The sequence below is a fragment of the Sturnira hondurensis genome, unplaced genomic scaffold, assembly GCF_014824575.4.
Source record: "Sturnira hondurensis isolate 20B ecotype Veracruz unplaced genomic scaffold, ASM1482457v3 Scaffold0010128, whole genome shotgun sequence".
NCBI lineage: Eukaryota > Metazoa > Chordata > Mammalia > Chiroptera > Phyllostomidae > Sturnira > Sturnira hondurensis.
In genome coordinates, this window is record NW_028082759.1 from 35123782 (window position 1) to 35144976 (window position 21195).

The 21195-nt window shown below is 35.1% G+C and overlaps 1 protein-coding gene across 1 annotated transcript in view; it reads left to right on the plus strand.

The window, feature by feature from the left end:
* CUNH8orf34 (chromosome unknown C8orf34 homolog) overlaps nucleotides 1-21195 on the plus strand; it is a 300229-nt gene that overhangs the window by 222195 nt on the left and 56839 nt on the right. The window contains 1 exon segment of the mRNA XM_037058678.1: nucleotides 5350-5426. Within this exon segment, the coding sequence (XP_036914573.1) occupies nucleotides 5350-5426 (77 nt within the window).

Consider the following 21195-nt stretch of genomic DNA (forward strand, 5'->3'; position numbering starts at 1 on the left):
TCACCGCTTTTTCATTCAGCAATCTGGCAGGAATCAGTCAGACATCTGGCTTCATGATTAAAAGAGAAATTCGAAAAATACATTTTTTTTTTTTTACATCTGAGTAAAGGAGGACATCTTAAACAGGTGGAAAAATTCTTAACTATGAGAAAGATTAAAGTCCCTACAGAAAGTTAAGAGCTACTGTTCATCAAAGGATGCCACAAAAAGTGAATAGATAAACCACAAAATAAGCCAATGTATTTGTCACTGATCAAATATTAATATTCAGAACACATAAAGAACATCTACAATTTAATAGAGAAAAGCTCAACAAACCAATAGGAAAATAAGTAACAGGTATGAGTTAGCATTACACAGAAGAAACACAGTGGCCAATGAGCATTTGAAAGAGGCTTAACTCTTCTGATAATTAATTGAGAAAAAGGAAATTAAGATCAAGAGAGATGCTGTTTTACAACCTTTTGTTTGCCAATAAGAAATTTGGCAAAGCCAAGTGTTGGTGGAGACATGGATAGAAGTAAAGTCATGCACTGCGTGTGGGAAATAAACACATTTGGAATTTTTTCGATTATCTTAAACTCTTGAGCATTTATGTGACTTAAACCAAGGCGCCCCTCTTCTGGGAAGATGTCTTAGAGAAACAAGTCATGTGTCATGACACCCGAACACCCTTCTTAGCTCCAGGACAGGAAAATGAGTGCATTGTAGAATCGTTACATTGTAGGAAACCATGTGGATTTCAACTACATGTAAGATGGATAAAAACCAATGGAATGCTAATAAATATTAACAACTGTTTATTTGAAAAGAGAAAAGTCCTGATTTGTAAAGACATGTGTTTTCCTTCTGCGGGTGTTCAACCTTTTGGCGTCTCTGGGCCACACTGAAAGAAGAGTTGTCTTGGGCCATGCATTAAATACACAAACACTGATGAAAACTGATGAGGAAAGAAAGGGTTTTAAGTAAATTTACGATTTTGTGTTGGGCCACATTCATAGCCATCCTAGGCCACAGGCTGGACAACCCCGGCCCACGCTCCCACTAAAGTTGAATTCAGGTAACCAATCCAAGTAGCAGTTTGGTCTCCCAATTCATGTAACCGGTTGCAGCTCCCAGCTGAATAAATCCTAAAACCTTACTATTGATTGAACAAAGCAAGTCATAGAATGATATTTTTTAGCTCAAAACTAGAAAATCTGTGTAACATATTCTTAAGAAGATATATATGAGGGATGAAACTATATTTAGAGAAGGAAATGAAAAACTGAAAATGGTAGTTATTGTTAGTGAGTGGGGAAAGCAAAGAGGTGGGGCAAGGAAGTTGCTCCCGGGTATGTGAAGATTATCGGAAAACTCTAATTCTTAAATTAGGTGAGGGGTTGAGGTGTTTATTTTATCATGTTTTGTAATATAAATACGCTATATATTATACACAAATATAATGTGTATATACTTTTTATATGTCAAATATTAGCTAAAGAATATTTTAAAATAAAGTGTGGTGGAAACATAAACCTAACCCAGTATAGCACAATATAAAAAATAATAATTGTGTACATATACTGAAATCTCTCATAGTACCAGTGGCATGAAACAAGAACTTCAACACTGAAAGCAGAAGTTGGGTAATGTGTCAGCAGAAAAATGAGACCCCAGGCTGGCCATTTGTTGACACAAGACAGATACTACTTAACTACTAGTCCATTCTTTCAAAAAATTTTCTCAAAACCATCACAATCTACCAATCTACAAATCTGCATCTTTTCAGTCATCATATTTGTACTAACTGAGAATTATATGGATTTAATTTTTTTGGAAAATTAGACAATGCATTAGTAATATCTTGATTACACTTACTTGCATCCACTAGGAAAAGATATATTCAGCAAGTTTAAGGTCCCTTCTTAAACTGCTTATATTCTGCATTCTTCACATTCAAATATTAGTAGGCTTAATTCACAAATTTGAAATATAGGAGTTTCTGATTCAGTGCATTCTTTTCCATTTAAGTTAGTAAAAGAAATAGGTCCCATAATTTATTAATATTGCTATTACTCTGAAGTACTGATGTGTTATGTCATCTGTGTATCCACANTTTTTGGAAAATTAGACAATGCATTAGTAATATCTTGATTACACTTACTTGCACTTACACTTACTTACACTTGCACTTACTTGCACTTACTTGCACTTACTTACACTTACACTTATCTTCACTAGGAAAAGATATATTCAGTAAGTTTAAGGTCCCTTCTTAAACTGCTTATATTCTGCATTCTTCACGTTCAAATATTAGTAGGCTTAATTCACAAATTTGAAATATAGGAGTTTCTGATTCAGTGCATTCTTTTCCATTTAAGTTAGTAAAAGAAATAGGTCCCATAATTTATTAATATTGCTATTACTCTGAAGTACTGATGTGTTATGTCAGCTGTGTATCCACATTGAATTAGACTCAATAAATATTTCTATGAATATGTATAATTTTGTGCATAAAAAGCCTATTGTGACACAAATAGCAGCAGAAGTCAAAATAATGGCAAGAGAAAGGTGAATAAACTGAACATTGTGATAAACTCTACAGATTTCTAGGTTTCTGTCCAGTTACAACAGAGGCAGTTTCCTAGTTCAAATGCTGCCAGAGACTTAGATTTTGACAAAATTGTCTTTCTTCTCTAAAATGAAGGGACGAGATAAACTCTAATATTTGACCAATTTATAGACTGACATTCCCCTCGGTGTGATTTTAAAAAGCTCAAACAATTCATTGCCTATATTTTTAAAGTAATGGAGATTTATAAAAGAGTAAGTAAACAGAGCAAAATAGTTTATACATACATACCCACTAGTTATTGTTAATCAGCAATTTACTAAAATACTTTTAAAAATGAAGCTCTGAGCATGAACCTACGATTTTATTTTTATGATATCTTGTGTCTCTACCAGCATGTTATGTTGATATTCTATAGATTTGAACTATTTAGCAGAGTTCTTTCAAGTAACAACTTTTAATATGGTTAGATATGTAAATTCAAAAATGTCCTGGCAGGACCTCGCAGCTGTCCTAAACTACCCTGAATGGAGTTCATCATATTTTTGATCCTTCTAGATATTGTACCAATAAGCAGAAGAATTAAAACAAAGCAAGAGAAGGACAGGGAGTCAAAAAATTATTTTGTTCAACTTGTTATAAAAGCACTTAGTAGAGTGTCTGACATACATGTTTGTTGAAAATTGAATATACAAATGCACAGATAAATGGATGAATCAACTGATTAATCCATATATGCATTTTAAAAAATTAAAAGAACTTTTAAAAGTTCTTTAAAACTCCTTACTGAGAACTTAGAAACTAAGTTATATTATAGTATTTCTAACTTTAAAATATCAGCAAATCCACCAGATGGTGGTTTTCTTCTCCTATATATGAAATAATAGAAGATATTCTATTAATAGGAATATTATTCTATTCTAATAATAAGAAATAATCTATTCTGCTTTGTAATGCAGAATAGAACATTTTAACATTATTTATTGTCAATACTCTACCCAAATAAGAATGTCAATAAAAATCAAAGAGGAAAAATACTGAGTCAATACTAAAATTATACTGGTATTTACTCATAGCTCAGTAGGCTATAATTTGGTCTTAGAGGACTTAAATCATTCTAATTTATGCATCCTACTTTAAAAAGCCTATTGTTACCCTGAACAATTGGTAAATAAGGGTTCAAGTATTCTTTGTAAGTGTATTAATATTTTGAACTTGGTTTAATTCTCATCATCTGTATCGATTTTTGTCAATAAAAATTGGTTTTGTAATGTCTGTTTGGTAGGGTGGTAGGTAAATTTTTGAAATTTATTTACAGCTTGAGAATGTAGTGATGCTCCCGAAGTTAGTTTTATAGTGGAAAGAATTCCATGTTCTAGGATGAGACCTACATTTACATCTTGATAAACTAAGTGCCCTGGGATTCTTGGATTTAAAAATCTGAATTATCAAAGATAGAAGAAGCACCTTGACTCAAAAGCTGTGATAAAGGATTTGTGCTGAGTTTTCCATTGCTTCCTGGGCCCTGGGGCCCATTAGGGCTTCAGGACTCAATGCTCTCAGTTTCTTCCCAGAGTGTACATTTTATCCAACAGAAAAGCCCATCTCCATATTTGCGTGTATCTGAAGGAGAATTTTTAGGAATTTACCTGGCTCTTTCAAATATTAATAATTATGAGAAATCAATTTTAGAAGTCTCCAGTGGTGTTAAATGTTTTTTACTTGCATCGAAGGTATTAAAACACAGATGATTTCTAAGTGCTCTATGTCACGGTCCTTATTGCAGAATTTTTTGTAACTCATATCATTCCTTATTGTTATAATTAATTTAACACAGAAGACAGGGAAAGGCTTGCCATCCCTTTATTCACATATTTGAAAGTCACTACCCTTGTACCCCTCAGTCTGCTCAAGGTAAGCAATCACGACTTCATACTTCATACATTAAAATGGAAAAGATCCTGTCATTTAATAATACACACTCTTCTCCAAAATTGTCATAATTTTACATCCTATTTAAAAGAAAGAATATAAATCTTGGCTGTTGTAAATGATGCTGCTGTGAACATTGGGGTATATATATTCTTTTGAATTGATGTTTTTGGGATTCTTAGGATATAGCATAAACAATAACATAGCTAAAAGAAAAACATAAAAGAAAGAACACAAAATGGTATTTAACTTGTGTGGCCAGAAAAGGAAGACAGTTGATGGGAAAACAAAGAAATACAAAGTTATAAACTGGAAAAAGGACATGAAATATAAGTTCCAACAATTAGCTGAATAATATGCTGAAATAAACTTTGCCCTATTCAAGATAACAGTAGTTCTAACCCTGGCTGGTGTAGCTCAGTGGATTGAGTGCGGGCCTGCGAACCACACAATCGCGGTTCGGTTCCCAGTCAGGGCACATGCCTGGGTTGCAGGCTAGTTCCCAGCAGGGGACGCACGGGAGGCAATCATACATTGATATTTCTGCCCCTCTCTCCTTCCCTTCCCCTCTAAAGATAAATAAATTAAAAATCTTTTTTAAAAAAGATAACAGTAGTTCTTGAACATTCCTGACTTCATCGTGTCCTCCTAGATTAGAAATCCTTAACATTTTTCATAGGTGTTCATTAAGCTGAATAACATTTTACATTCTTATTTTAACTCACAAACACTGTGATTTTTCAACAATAATGAAGGGATGGAACTGGTTGTTCCATCCCTTCATTATCCTTCTCATAATAGGCTTATATATCAGAGTCAAGCAATATATGATTGTAAGTCATTCATTCTTTTGGTAAAAATAGACTCTTTACCTGGGACTGAAGAAGCCCTAATGGAGGAGGGTGAAGAATTTGAGAAAGTGTCTAAATTAATGGGACATGTAAGTATATTCATTTACTTATTTTTTCATCTCTAAAACTAGTTTATTTCACTAATAGGAAACTGTAATAGAAATAGAAAGAATAGGAAACAGTATTCTTTAAGTTAAAGAACATTTTAAATGTGTACTCCATGTTTCCTTCATGTACAGAGTGCATATAGGGGCAGGTGGATGGCCAGCGGATGACGGGAGCGCAGCCAGGCTGTGCTGAGCCCTGTCAGTAATTAGGACAGAAGATTCGAACGAGGCAGGAGAAACTAAAGCCTGGTAACAGTACCTGTTTGCTTGTGTACATGAACATTCTGTAAGATTATGAGTTGCCATCTTAAACTTCAATAGGTTTCTCTATACCTATCTTGATAAAAAAACAAATGTTTTGCATATCCTGAAAGTTTACATACAACATAAGCTAGTTATTATTAGTTGTGAAGTCCTTGTGATATGTATATATTTAACAATATCTTTTCAATAGAGTATTTGCAGGAAAACCAAGAGGTTTAAGATTTTCAGTGCAAAAGCCCTGGTCACTTAGCTCATTTGGTTAGAGTATTGTTCTGATAGACCAAGGTTACAGGTTCGATCCCCCATCAGGGAACGTATGGGAAACAATCAATGAATGAATAAGTGGAAAAAAATGATGTTTCTCTCTCTCTCTATCTCTATCTTTCTCTCTCTTCCTTCAAATCTCCCCCTCCCAAGTCAACAAATAATTATTTAAAAAAATTTTAATGCAGTATGTCAAAAGAATACATGTAGAAATTCTAAATATCAAGTTTATAAAGATTCTGAGTTGTTATAAAAATGACTATGCAATCTTGCATTATCCTAAACTTAATATTGAAACTAGGTCTGTGTACTGCAATGTTCTCTGCGTCAGTGTGCTGGCACTGACATATCAAACCACCACAGACCGGGTGGCTTACACAACAGAAATTTACTGTCTCACAGTCCTGGAGGCGCAAGTCTGAGTTCCAAGTGTTAGCAGAGGTGGTTTCCCCTGAAGCCTCTAGGCTCGCGGATGGTTGTCTTCTCCCTGAATTTTCACTTCGTCAAGCCTCTGTCCAAGTCCGTGTGCTAATCTCTTCTTTTAAGAACACTAGTCATATTGGATTAAGACCCATCCTAATGATCTTAACGTAATTACCTCTTTGAAAACCTTGTCTCCAAATACAGTTACATTATTAAGAAGTGGAAGTTAGGATGTCAACATATGAATTTTGGAGGGACATATTTCAGCCCATAATGTTCTTTGATGAGATTACAGTATTGGGAGCATTACTTGGATCACAGGGTTTGGTTTCTGATGGATTGCATAATACAATTAATTTCAAAATTGCTGATGAAATTAATGTATCTTGGTTTATATGTCACTTTCTCCTTGAAGCTTTCCTGACCCTATATAAAACTTTAAATTTGTTTCCTTTATTTTTTTATGTAGTACTTATTACCTTCCAGTATACTATGGAATATACTTGTTTTGCTTATGGTTCATCCCCTCCCACACAATATAAGATCTGTGAAGCCAACAATTATTGTGCATTTTTTCACTTTCGTATCCCTAGAAAAGTGCTGCACATAGCAGACACACAGTACATATATACTGAATAAATGAGAGTTTGATCAATAATTTCTCATCTAGGATGAAACATATTTTTTTCTTTTATTATAAAATAGTAGAGCCTTAGAAATAGAAAGAACCTTGGCAGCCGTCTAGTTCAGCCTTTCCTCTCCCTTACCTCTGTATTTCGAGGGCTTACCCACTTTCGTCCAAGGTAAGGACAGCCACTGTATGGATAAGGAAACAAAGTCAGAGAAGCTTAGTAATAGGACCAAGGTCCCAAAACTAAAAGAGAGATGAGGTCAGGATTGAGCACTAGTCAATTTCCCTTCTACTGCACATCCCTGATATTCGTAGTGTTTTTCTGTTTCTTTTAGGAGTTTATTTCCATTTACTTTCTATTAGACATTTTCTTGTATTCCTTACAACCCCTTGTAACCATTGGTCTCAGTTCTATTTCTCAGGTAATAGCCTGAGTCCTATCCTTCTTTCTTTTAACTGATCCCCACATGTTAGAAGCAGTCAGCATACGTTGTTTGAGACTTTCTTTTCAGTCGGAACACAATCAGGTCTTGTAACCAATTCTTATGTTGTGTAGTTTGAAAAACTTCGGCACCTCTGATTCTTTCCCTGGACGTAATCTTGTTTGCCAAGTCCCCTGTAGCGTGGGGATTATGCGATAACCAAACCAGGATTCCAAACAATGTTTCCACATCAGAGCCTATAATGGGGTATGTACTTGATGTAAATACTATCTTTGGAGTATGAGCTGAGTTTGTATTAATGTTTTTTAAAGGAACTTTCTGGCATTTATAAACTTCAGTATGTCTTCATAAAATCATAATGATAAAAACATATCATCATTTAGGCTGTGATAATCTTTCATTCACCACATTTTGCAAAGATTTGTTTTATCATCTGTGAATTCCACCAAAGCCCACCTAGATCCCTCATATTTATAAGGATACAGGTTGAGTCTTTTTCTAATCACTTTCTAAAATTCAGATATATTTTGTTCATAGTACTTGGTTTACTTAAATATGCCTAACAACATGAAGTGCCTAAGTGGGGTAAAAAAGAAAGGAGTTTTTTGGTCCAGCTTTTCTTGAGTAGTTATAAATTGATCCATAACATTTTTGCTTTCTTTTTATAGTGTTCACACAGTGCTCTCATATGCAGAAATTTGTTCTAAGTCAATTTTACCTGTTTTCCTTCACCAATGATTAGATTTTGAATTCTTGAAAATTGTACAGTTTTATTTAATTTCAACATTACCTTTTAATTCTTTTTGGAAAAATGTGGAATATAAACAATACACTTATAAATTAATATCAGGATCCTGAACATAATTTCTATGTGGTAGCTGCTTTTATTATAAAGAAAACATGAATTCTTAAAAATTTATGTCAGATTGATGATATTTTAGATGCAAAACATACTTCTGTTGTGTTTCTTAGGATTGTAGTTTTGGTAACTCAAGAAAAAAATTGTTTCTTTATCTAGATAAGAATGGAGATTTAGAACAAAATAGAACTTTTCTTTATTACCATAAGAAATCCAAAAAACTTCAAAACAAATTTTCGGTTGTACACTGCAACACTATAAGCATGCCACAAATGCTGAAAACCATTTAGAGTAATGTCAACCCTTGCTGTCTCTATTTGCTGAGTTCCCATGTTGGATATTTGATACTAATAAGTGGGTAGCAGAATCTTGGAGACTTTTCTCCAGTGGTTCACCTGTGTTTAATATACTTTGTGAATATTTGACTGAGCTAAAGCAGCATTTAGGTTTAGATATTCATGGCCCCCGCCCCATTAGCAAGTCATTCTTTTGGAATTTCCCTCTTCTCCTCCCCTGTGTTCTGGAATGTCTCTTAACATGCCCACAGCTGTGAACATTAAAGCTAGATTCATCAGATAAGTCTGGTTTTAAAAGTGAACCAACAATAGCAAAATCTTAGGGAGGAAATACCAAGCAGCAGATATTGATTGTAACCTTTTTAGTTCATAAATGTAGTAAATATTTTTTCTAGACCAGTGATCCATAAAGAGTTATATCAATGACATTTTAATTTCACAATTCCTATGGCATTCTTAATCTTAAAAATTCTATAGTTCAGAAACTCCTTAAAAATTCTTAATCTTAAAAATTCTAAGTTCTTAATCTTACTCTTAAAAATTAACATTAACATTAATCTTAAGATTAACATTCTTAATCTTAAAAATTCTAAGTTCAGAAACTCCTTTCTGTTAGATAAACATATGAGCATAATGGGAAAATGAGAAGATGAATAAGAAAGATATTTGACATTCAAGATTTGACATTTTTCTTTTTTCCTTTGTAAATGACAAATACCATATGATCTCACCTATAAGTGGAACCTAATCATCAAAGCAAACAAGCACGCAACATAGAACCAGAGACACGGAAATAAGGAACAAACTAACAGTAACCAGATGGGAGGAGGGAAGGAAGTGGAAGAGTCATTGAGGAACATGGATAATGGACCCATGGACAAAGACAACTCAGGAGGAGGATTGAATGTGGGAAGTGGGGGTGGGTAGGGCAGGGGGAGAGCAATGGAGAAAAACGGGGACTACAGTAAGTGAACAATAAAAAAATAAACGTAAAAGTAAATGAGCTATTTATTTTATTTATTGGGCACTGACTGGCCTTTAATAAGCTGACTCTTTTAAGACTTTATGTAATTGGTCATCATTAGTTAAAGTAGAAAAGAAATGAAAAGAAGGACTCTTTTAGGGAACGGTTTTCTAAAATGCCTGAAGTTACTAAAGAGTTATTTTACATTTGTTTTCTAAGGAGGTTTATTTATTTGGAGAGATATATACAACTAACCAAAATGATAGTAGTGATAATGATATCATATGCCACTTTTTAATTGTTAGCATTTTCATATAGTTCATACCAATTGTCTCTGCATTTTGTAATCCCCGTGATTTATAGCTTAGGCTTGACAACCTTTCTGCAAAGTAAGTAGTTCCCTAAGTTGGAGGTGACTGTACTGAGCTGCCGGGTCCCAGAAATGGGGGAGAACCAAAACTCACACTTCCCAGGGCCCTGCTTCTCTTTCATAGAACTTGTCAGGGTCCACACCATTATTAAGGCACGGAGGTCACTGTTCAGTTGGACATGGGGTATAGAAAGGGTAAAAAGGACGACATTATCAGTAGCCTATATTAAAGGTGGAATGATTTATTAGGCTAATTAGTGAAAAAGTAGAAGTTTGAGGGACTGGATCAAAGGAGATAGATTTTTATGAGAAGAAACTATAAGTAAGTTTGAAGCATGAAATACTCATCTTGCTTGTTTGGAGAAGTCCAAGACACCAGGCCAGCGTGGCAAGAAGAGGATCTTAAAACGAAAAGAGTGCGCAGAAGAAAAGTGAAAAAGGATATGTAAGTCTCAGAATATTTTCCTGTGGCAGACCAGATCCAAAAGTTAGACTTGGGCGATTCCACAATCATCTTAATGATTCCGGAATCATCTTAATGTCTACTTAGCTGAATTAGTGGTAAACTTTAATGACTTTTAAGCTTGACTAATATTGTACTTTGCTGATTAGTACCTAAACAATACACTTTATTTATTGATGTTCTAGGGTCACATGGGTGGCTTTCTTTCTTTTTTTTCTTCACTTTTTGCTAATTCTTTCTACTTCCACTGCTAAGTACTAAAGTTTCACACCTAATTGTCTAAATTTGGAATTTCCCATACATACCACATTTGCCCAATAGCCTATGAATATAAACTTTAAACAGTAAAAAATTGGGTTAGATGTAAAGATAATACTCATTTGATTACAACTATAATTTGAAGCCATGTGGATAAAGAAACATTGACCTGCATGTCCACTAATGCATGCAACTGATGCACAAATGCAGAAAAGCATTTTGATAGGAAGGATATTGTTCCTAAATTAATGTCTTGTGACTGAGAAGAGTTAGGTGAATTGCCTTCTGTTAATTTTTAAAATTTTCATTCAGCCAATAAAGTATAGAGGTCAGCAAAGTTCTACCAGTATTTCTTTTTCCCTATTGTATTATTAGTTTACAGTACAGTGGAATCCTTATGAAAAAAATCCTGGGTGCTCTTGGGTATGATGTTCAAAGAGGAATTTCCCTACACATGGCCTCTGATTTCTGGGACTTAAGGAAAATTTCACAATCTGCTGAAATCATGTGGCATTTCATAATGTACAGGTTGCACAATGCCTTTTATTGCTCTCTTCTAGAAATCTGCATACCACTTTTAAACCAAATAGTGTATCCCTTTGGAAATTTATTTTTTATTCCATTGCTTCTTTCCCAGCTTTTTAGCTCTTTTGTCATGCTGAAAAGACTTCAACATTTAAAAGATATGAAATTACAAAATTTTCACTGAAATTTGACAACAAGCATAGAAAGAATTGATTTCTTTCTATAGAAACCCATAGATTTCCCATATATAATAGGGTTTGAACCTTAGTGGACCTTTAGACTATTTAACTATGAATTTTGATAACCCTATTTTTGACTTTGTATCTTACTAATATTGTTTCTCCCTATACATAACTCTCCCCTTAATAAAATTTTGACTGTTTTATCATCCTTACATTTTAACTATTTCCAATAAAACACTTTTGATATTATCTTTCATATCCAAATATAATTTTATGGTAAGTAAATTTTTGCAAATATTTTAGAGGGTTTGTAATTCTACGTAAGTTGATTTAAATAGCTGGTCAGTGGAAGCAATGTTGAATGAATATGTTAATGAATCAGTTGCAAGTCTCTTGCATTATATACCCACTGTGAAAAAAAAACATAGCTAGCATTATGGAATTAAGACAAAACATATTTTAAGTAGTTCTTGTGAAGTGAAAAAAATTAATGTTCATTATCATCTCATCAAACACAAGTTATTATGGTGAATTTTGTCTCTTAAAATACAGTGTCGACAAATTACTGGCAGCTAATGGCAGCAATGAATTGTCTGCTAAAGAACAGCAATTAGCACACATTTTGCTCACCCCGAAAGATTTTTACCATTTCTTTTTCCTTCTAGTATGTGGGATTTTGCTTGGCTTTTAGCACTCACAGATTTCTAATGCCAATAAAACTACTTAAAACCAAGTGCTATGGTAGGCAAGTTATCTAACCAAATTTTGGGATCTAGTGGGATTTTCCCTTTTGACATTTTAGGTCTGTTGATTCCTAACACATTGAGGGTGGAAATACTTGCCCAAACCTATGCAAATATTATTTTTTAAACTTCTGTGAATTTTTAAAATGTAACTTCTAAATGTCACATTTACATGGAAAAAAATGACTTGCAGTGACTAAGTATGACATAATAAAGGTTAAATCATTTATTGTAGCTTTTGTAATTCATTAGTCTCTTTACATAAGTTCACTGTTTCTCCATTAGCTAAATTATGACAATACTGCTTGAGATCAGTTAAATTCTGCATTTTATTTTTAAGAGAATTGGAAGCAAAAGTGGCTTGATATGCAGAACAAGAAGAGTGAGTTGCTAAGCAAGTAACACCCAGGAAGATGCAGGACACTGTCTCGACTCATGAAGTCCATTAGTTCTCACAAATATGGTGGGCAAAACAAGAAATGCATCTTGATATTTTTAGAATTTTGAATTTATTGCTAATTCTTTATTAAAGTGATTGCCAGCTACCACAGATTTTATTGGTGTTATAAATAGACTGAAGCGAAGGAAAAACAATGTGGATTCTGTGTGTATAGTGAAGTAGAAACCTTACAATGCTCAGATTATGATCTGTGCTGGGTGCATGCTAAGGTGGCCTATCATCTGTGTATGAAACACGTTAATAATATCCAATCTCTCCATGGGGGTGGGAAAACATTAAGATCCCCACAAAAAGGTTTTCTTTTACTGTTCATCTTCTTCAGCTAAGAAAACCTCGTAAACTACTTTAAAATAATTGAATACAAAGTGCTTTCCTACCGAGGCTTAATCATTCATGGGCTTCCTTTCCCTCTCAACCACATTAATCTAATCAAGATCATATTTATACATATTATACAAAGTGGTCACATATATATGGTCTGATTATGAGGAATGTACTGACTCAAACTGACAGAATACATTATATCTTCCTGCTATTATGTTGACTTAAATAATGTATATTTTAAAAATATACATTAGGGAAAAATTATTTTAGGAGCTCTATTTGAAAGGATGTTGACTATTGGATCATAGTGAATGACCATCTCTTTTTAAGATAGCGAGCTGTCTTTTTCCTTTTCCAAGCATCATTAGATTTTTAGAGACTTGTAAATGTTAGTAAAATATAAACATCAATATCAACATTAGATTTGCAAAATATTTAAACTAGAATTTGATATAACTTTCTGTTATCTGTATCTTTATTTTTTCCAGTTTTATTCTTCCAGTATTCTTATGCAACTATGTCTGTAAATATGCCATATTGTAATTTGAATGTAGGATTAAAGTTCATAAGCAGCTTTACATTCTGATTTTTTTACTTTAAATCACATGATAATTATTTCACATAAAATTCTTTGTAAACCTAATTTTATTTTTTAAGTTTTTTTGAATTTTAATTTTTATTTAATTCTTGTTCAAGTACAGTTTTCTGTCTTATATATATAGCTTTATTTGTTTTAGTATCTATTAGACCAAATGTGCTCTTACATTTTTAAAGTTTAAGACTTCTATTTTAGTGGTAAACCATAATACAAAGTTGTCACATTCAAATTCATGTTAAACTTTTAGGTTGGATATTCCCAGCCAGTTTAGCCCAGGCTACTGATTGCCATGAGTTGGTGACAGGTGTTTTGGGATCCAGGCATTTCATCACTCAGGGTAACTGGTTTGGTTCTCACTCTGCTGCAAATAGTTCATCTGAAGCTCCACTGTGTGTTGTCCAAATATTACCATTTTCTATGTTAGTTTTTATGTGAAAAGGGCTGGGAAACACTGCTTTTGGTTGCTTCTGAGATTTAGGGCTTACAGGTAATGCTTTGGAGACAACTGTGCACAAAATCATTAGTGTCTCGGTGTTTTCCAAGGCTACATCCCTAGTCAAAAGAGTTTGAACTATTTTAAGGTTTTAATACATACCAGAAAAAGTTTATTTTCCACTTAACCAGGAATCTCCTAAAATCTTAACACAATTAAGCATTCTTAAAATGTATATATGAATAAACAAAAAATCAGGTCTCAATTATTATGCAATATATAGATGGGGAGACCAAGATTTAAGGAGATGTGATAACTTGCCTTGCACCCTCAATTTTTAAGCCAAGGAGCCAGAATTGCACTCAAGCCAGAGGGCCCCGCTCCAGGGTCCACTCACTTAACCACTTGTCCATCCAGGCTGTGGAGCGTTAGCCTCCCCTGGCTTGTATGACATTTGGGTTTTGGTATTGTAGCTTTACACATTTTAATGCAAATATGTCGAGCCTTTCCCTTTCACTCTTTTGCAAAATCAAAATTTAATCATCATACCATAGTCAGGCCTTCTTTATCACAGCTCTGAAACATAACCTCTTGTGTGATTTCTTTTTACAAATGATTTAGGGTTTGATCTTTTGAGAGAAAACTGGTATATTATTTGCCAGAATCCATAAACCTGCACTCTGCACTCTGCTTAGTTTGCTTGTTATGATTTGTCCAGTTTCCAAAACAAAGCTTATAAATTACATGAATCTTATAAATTAGAGACAGAATTAATATGTTCATTTCCAGTTATTTTGTTTTGTATATTGAGGTATTTTGATTTAGAACTAACACAAGCTTTTTGGGAAAAAGAGAAACTGAGTAATTTGTAAGTAAATATATCTCTATAATGTCACAACTATAAAAAATATTTGTATTTCTTAAGAATCATGAATCAGTTTGTTGTATTTCATTTGAATCTGAATTTCTGAAACTTATCATTTCCCTAAGTTTCAGTGATGCTTTTTAATGTTTATTAAGAAAGTATTTGCATTCCAATAGTAAGGAAGCAGGCAAGTTTTAAAAGAGAATTTCTGGAATGATTCTTTAGTCAAAGAAGAAATATGAAAGGTATGTCATCAAAATGAAATAAATTTCAAATGAGGTCAAGAAAAAGTAATCAAGAATTAACAAATATCTTTACTTGAAGACCATAAAAGCTGAGAAATATCTATGTAGAGTCTACCATTCTAGAAGGAAGGGAGAGAAATATGCCAGCCTGGAGGACCCTCAGACCAAGGACAGTAACGTGAGAGAGAATGGTACTCAGACCTTTGACGTGCAAGTCATTTACTCTACCAGAGATGCTGTTTCCTTACCCTTGTCTCCTCCTGCAGTTTTACTACTTAAGACCATGTAAGCGACCAATAATGCTTTCGTGTATTTGTTTCACTAGATTACATTCCTGGTGGGTCACAGGGTGAATGGACACTCCTTGGCTCTAATTCTGCTTGCAGTCTTTTCCACCCAAAATCTTCTCTTTCCAGCTTGCTCTTCGGGCCAATCGCCCCAACCGACAGCAGAAACTTCACCTATAGAATACCGTCACTATTTCTCTCAGACAACTAATCTAGGAATCTGGGAATCATCCTAGACACCTCTGTCTGCTTCATCCCTGGATCAGGAATGTCATACTCACAACCTTAACATCTCTGTACTGCTGTTTGAACTTATTTGTCTGTGTTTCCATCCAACACAAGGATTCTCATCTGGCAGATTATGCAGTAGAAACCCCTCTGGGGCCTGCTTGAGGTTCCCTGCTATAGATGTTGATAGATGATAAAAAGGGGGAACTGGTTGGGAATGGCTAGCAGTTCTTCTAGACTCTACTGCCCTGGAGAGCAGATACCCTGGCTGTAACCATTGAAATGCTTTAGCTTTACCTACATTAACTTGTTTAAAATTGTATAACTACTTTGTGAGATGTTTGTTTATCTCCATTTTTAGATGAAGAAACTAAGTCTTAGAGCAGGTCAGTAAGTACAATTAAAGGTAGAATTAATTGGAAGCTGCTCTACACTGAATGAGTGTAGAAATTCATGTGTTGAAACCAATTCCTCCAGTCCCTGATGTGATGGTGTTTGGAGGTGGGACCTTTGGGAGATTAGGTCATTAAATGAGGCTCTCATGAATGGGAATAGTGTCCTAACCAAAGAGATGGCTGAGGGTTTCACTCATTGCCTTTTCTGCAGTGTGAGGATGCCACGGGAAGATGGTTTTCCCTGAATCAGGAAGTGGGCCCTCACCAGACAGCACACAGAGTCTACAGGTGCCTTGGTGTTGGATTTACCAACCTCCAATACTGTGTGAAATAAAGTTCTGCTTTTTATAAGTCACCCATTCTATGGTATTTTGTTAAAGCATTCTGAACAGATTAAGACATAACCAAGGTCTGTCATGCTTCAAGGCCACAGTAGTCCACTTAGTGGCGCTGCTGGGATTCAAGTTATCACTTTTTAACCTGATTTTAAAGGCAAAGAAGCAGACACTTGTGCTTCAAGGAGCACCATTCCAGCCCTGCTCCCTCAACCAAGGCAGCCCCAGTGTTATCCATCTTACACATAAAGCTTGGATGTAAGAGTTGGTTGGAAAATGAGAACTGTCCTGCTATAAACAAATAAGAACTGTCCTGCTATAAACAAAGTTCAAAAATTATTGTTCGGATTACTCAGGAACTTTGAGTAGTCTATTTTCTTGTAGATCACGCACACTGAGACATAGCTCTTTGCTCCTTTTGTGTCATATGAAGGTTTTGTCTTTTATTAAACAGTCTTAGGGTTAAGGATTCGGAGGACTATAAAAGTTTTTTTTTTACAAAGAAACTTATATCAGAGATTTTGATTGCCTCTAAGGCCCTGGAAAATTGTGTTTGGTTTGGTCTAGTAACAATTAAACACATTCAATTTTATTAAGCAAAAGAATATTAAACATTTTTAAGATTAATACAAATGCATATAGGAGGTCACAGCAAAAGTTCTTAGTCATTAAATTAATTACATGTATGTCTGTTAAATTCAGTCCTTATTGTTTTTTAAATATTTTTATTTTATTTTTCATCATTTACCCCCCTTACTCCTTCTCCCCACCCCACAATCACCACACTGTTGTCCATATCCATGAGTCCCTTTTCCTGTTTTTTTATCCCTGTACCCCTTACTGCCCACACCATTGCTGTCCTACTGCTCCCTGTGAGTCTGTTTCTATTTTGCTTGTTAGTTCAGTTTGTTCTTTAGATCCCACATATGAGTGAAATCATATGGTATTTGTCTTTCTGGCTGGCTAAGGAGAAAGAAAGGGAGAGAAAAAACATTGACTTGAGAGAGAAACATCAATCAGTTTCAATCAGTTGCCTTCCATAAATGCCTCAACCAGGGAACAAACCCACAACCCAGGCACGTGCCTTGACCTGGAATCAAACTGGCGACTTTTCACTTTGCGGGAAGACATCCAGCCAACCGAGTCACACTGGTCAGGGCAAGTCCTAATAGATTTAAATAAATATTTGACTGTATATTTGCATGACTCCTCACCTTGAAAGAAGGAAAAGAAATAAAACCTCATAAACACAGAAAGTCATGAATATATGAAAAATTGTCAGAATTTCATGAAGAAATGTTTTATATTCAGGGACGGATCCTAGCCATTCTCATTACTTTCACTTTTATGGATGTTACATTTTTAACTATATTCTTCTAATCCCAATTTGTAACACACCAAATTTTTACTTTCTCTTTTTTTTTTTTTGTAAGACTTCTTAATTCTTTAAATTTTATCCTGGGAGGCTAATTCTACAGGATGAAGTTACTTCATAACCCTTAACTCAGCAACACCTCTGTAACACGTGGGAACACCTTATTCTCTGTTGACTTTTTTTCCTGCTTGAAATGTTTTCTATTTCTTAGACTAGTGGCTTTTTCATAAAGCTGTTGACATAAAAGGAAAGCAAGGAAACTTAGTAAGTCATCTTTTGTATATTGGAAATTCAATGTAACATACTCATTTTATCCGTGGTTTTTCAGTCTTTGCTCAGCCATGATGTGCAAATGTCAAATAAATAGTTGACTTTTGATGTGTTTTCATGCAGTCAGTAAAGAGACTGCAACGGGCAAACTTTGTCTTTACATATCTCTGTGGCTGCTTTTCAAAATCAATGACTAACGCTGATGTGTGTATTTTATTTTATAAAATGCTTTTATATCATTCCAACAATCCTCTAAGCATTGTGGTTACTCTCATTTTAAAGATGTGAAAAGAAACCCAGAGAGAATAAGTTGCCCAAGTCACATAAAATTAGAATTTCTTTGGGTCCATTCTGAATATCCTTTAAAATTTTACAAATACATGGCAGTATAGCTGGCAAAATCATCAGGCCACTTATTGTACCTATGTTTGAGGTAAGACCACAGATTTCCATGATCTGGATAGTTTTATCAATAATGTAATAAAGTAGGAAATAGAATTACTATCTTAATGAGTCATATTCACCTCATGATGTCTGTCTGGAAAAAGCCCAGCCACCATTAATGTAACGAGAATGGTCTGCATGGGATCGATGTAATCTGGCAGCCAAGGAGAGTGGACTGAAATGTGCATGTGTGAACGATGACAACTTCCCTGTACTAGTCAGTGGGGGCAGTAAACGTCATTGAGTGAGCATGTGTACTGTGCGGCCATCACATTCAAAATGACTTGAGTGAGCAGAACAATGAATCTGCATCAGACTTTTCATTAAGCTCAAATGTTCCTCTGTGAGATCTATTAGGATAATTCAGAAGGCTTTTGTGGGTGATGCAATGAGTACAGCACAAATAAAAGTGTGGCATAAATGCTTCAAAGATGGTCAAGAATCTGTTGAAAGTGATCCACATTCTGGAAGGCCTGCAACAAGCAGAGCATCTGAAAATGTTGAACATGTACAGGCTGTAATCAACAAAGATCAGAGAACTGTGTGAGGTCCCAAGGTGGCTACTTTGAAGGGACTGAGGAATCATTGTCCTGTGTACAATGTGTCTTGTATCTTGTATCTTTTCTATAACTATCTCTATTTTTCATATTACATGGCTGGATACTTTATGGGCAGACCTCATATGTAGCACCTAGCACAGTGTCAAGATGAGCCAATGCTGAATTAATGCTTTTTGTGTTGAATCGAAGCTGGAAAAATCACTTTGAGACTATTTGGTTGTTCTTTTATTCATTAGCCACGTTTTCACAAGGGCTGTTGTCCTAAACATAACATTGAAATGCTTTTGACTGTACCTGAAGCCATAGCTTACCGGTCCTGGGTACCTCCCAATTCTCTGGGGCCTCTTGCTTAGGCTGGAGGTTATAGGATGATGTGGGTCTGAATGATTTCCATTCTGTGGCCTATAATCTCTTTTAAAATTTCTCCTTTTATCTAGTAAATAACTTTACTTCCTAAACAGATGTTTGAGCATGATGTGATATTATTACCATTGGGGCTATTGTAGCAGCATAAGTATAAATAAAGGATTTGTGCTCAGGTTGGCATTGGAAACCAGGAGGTCCCGGTACCTCTAAGNTACCCGTCCTGGGTACCTCCCAATTCTCTGGGGTCTCTTGCTTAGGCTGGAGGTTATAGGATGATGTGGGTCTGAATGATTTCCATTCTGTGGCCTATAATCTCTTTTAAAATTTCTCCTTTTATCTATTAAATAACTTTACTTCCTAAACAGATGTTTGAGCATGATGTGATATTATTACCATTGGGGCTATTGTAGCAGCATAAGTATAAATAAAGGATTTGTGCTCAGGTTGGCATTGGAAACCAGGAGGTCCCGGTACCTCTAAGACCTGTCGTTTCTTCACAAACAGGCTTATAGAAACTAAGCCTTATAGAAAGTAAAATGCTTAAAGACAATAAAATGTTCTGTGTCTTCAACCTTTTTACTGATTGCTGTCTCCTTTTCCTCTCCTCAGTGGAAACCTCATACTTCCCCAGACATTTCTGTGTCACCTGTGCTTTTATGCAAATACTGGTTATTTTCTTATATCAGTTATAAGAAGCAATATTGTGTTTATCCTAGCTTTCCTCTACAACTTTCTGACCATTTGCTTTCAACTCTAAATATGAATTCTTCTCCTTCTGAGGAGGATTCTTCTCCTCCTCAGAAGGAGAAGAATTCATATTCTGTATCATATTATCTGATACAAGGTCAATTTCCTACTCACATCCCTCAGTTATCAAGGACTTCAACACTTGCTACACGCTATCTTCAAAATGTCTTTTATGCTGTTCTTCAAAACTTCTGTCTAATATCTGACCTCTGTGGATGTGCCCTGGACCTATCAGACTGAGTTCTGTTCTGTCTCAAGACTCAAACGCCAGTGTGTCAATCTTTACTCATAATACCCTCCTTTTTGTTTTCTCACCCTCTTAGTTCCACTGCTCCCCATATTTAACTTTCCTATGAACCCGGGCCCTAGCACTGCCTCCTTATGGCTGCTCTATCTGGCTGAGACCTCAATGGTCCACCACATCAATGCCTTACTGATTTAGCCTTCCTAGTTTTCAACACATATGCAGAGAAAAAAAAATCACAGAATCATGGAGTCTGTCGCAATGCAATAGTAATGCCCTCTATTTTTTTTCTCAGTTCACCTGTGCTGTCTATTGATCTGCCCTAAATCAGCTTCTTATTTCATTTTCTATGTCAGCTATCCCCAAACTATTTCTGGTTCCCTACTTCTCAAGATGATAAAACCAAACGAATAAAACATGTGTCCATCAAATGTGATGTAATGTACCATAACCCTATACCCATGTGCATCATCAGCGTCTCTCCTTTATTTTTCATCTAGTCTCAGAGGAAGAAGAGATTTAAATTACCCTTTTTCAAGATTGCTCTTGAGACTATCCTTCCTTCCTTCCTTCCTTCCTTCCTTCCTTCCTTCCTCCCTCCCTCCCTCCCTCCCTCCCTCCCTCCTTCCTTCCTCCCTTTTTTCTGTCACATCTCTTTTTCCTGCTGTATGTTCAACCCATCCTTTTTAAATATCCTATAGAGTATGGCTTCTGTCAAACATCTCTCAATAGAAAACAAATACATGGCTTATTTCATAGTGAAACATCCTCTGTTTCTCTCATGTCCTTTACATCAAAATCCTAGAGAGATTCAGCTTCCTTCCCACTGATTAATTTTCTCATCTGCAGCAACAGTGAATATTTCTTTATATCCAAATCTAATGAACTAC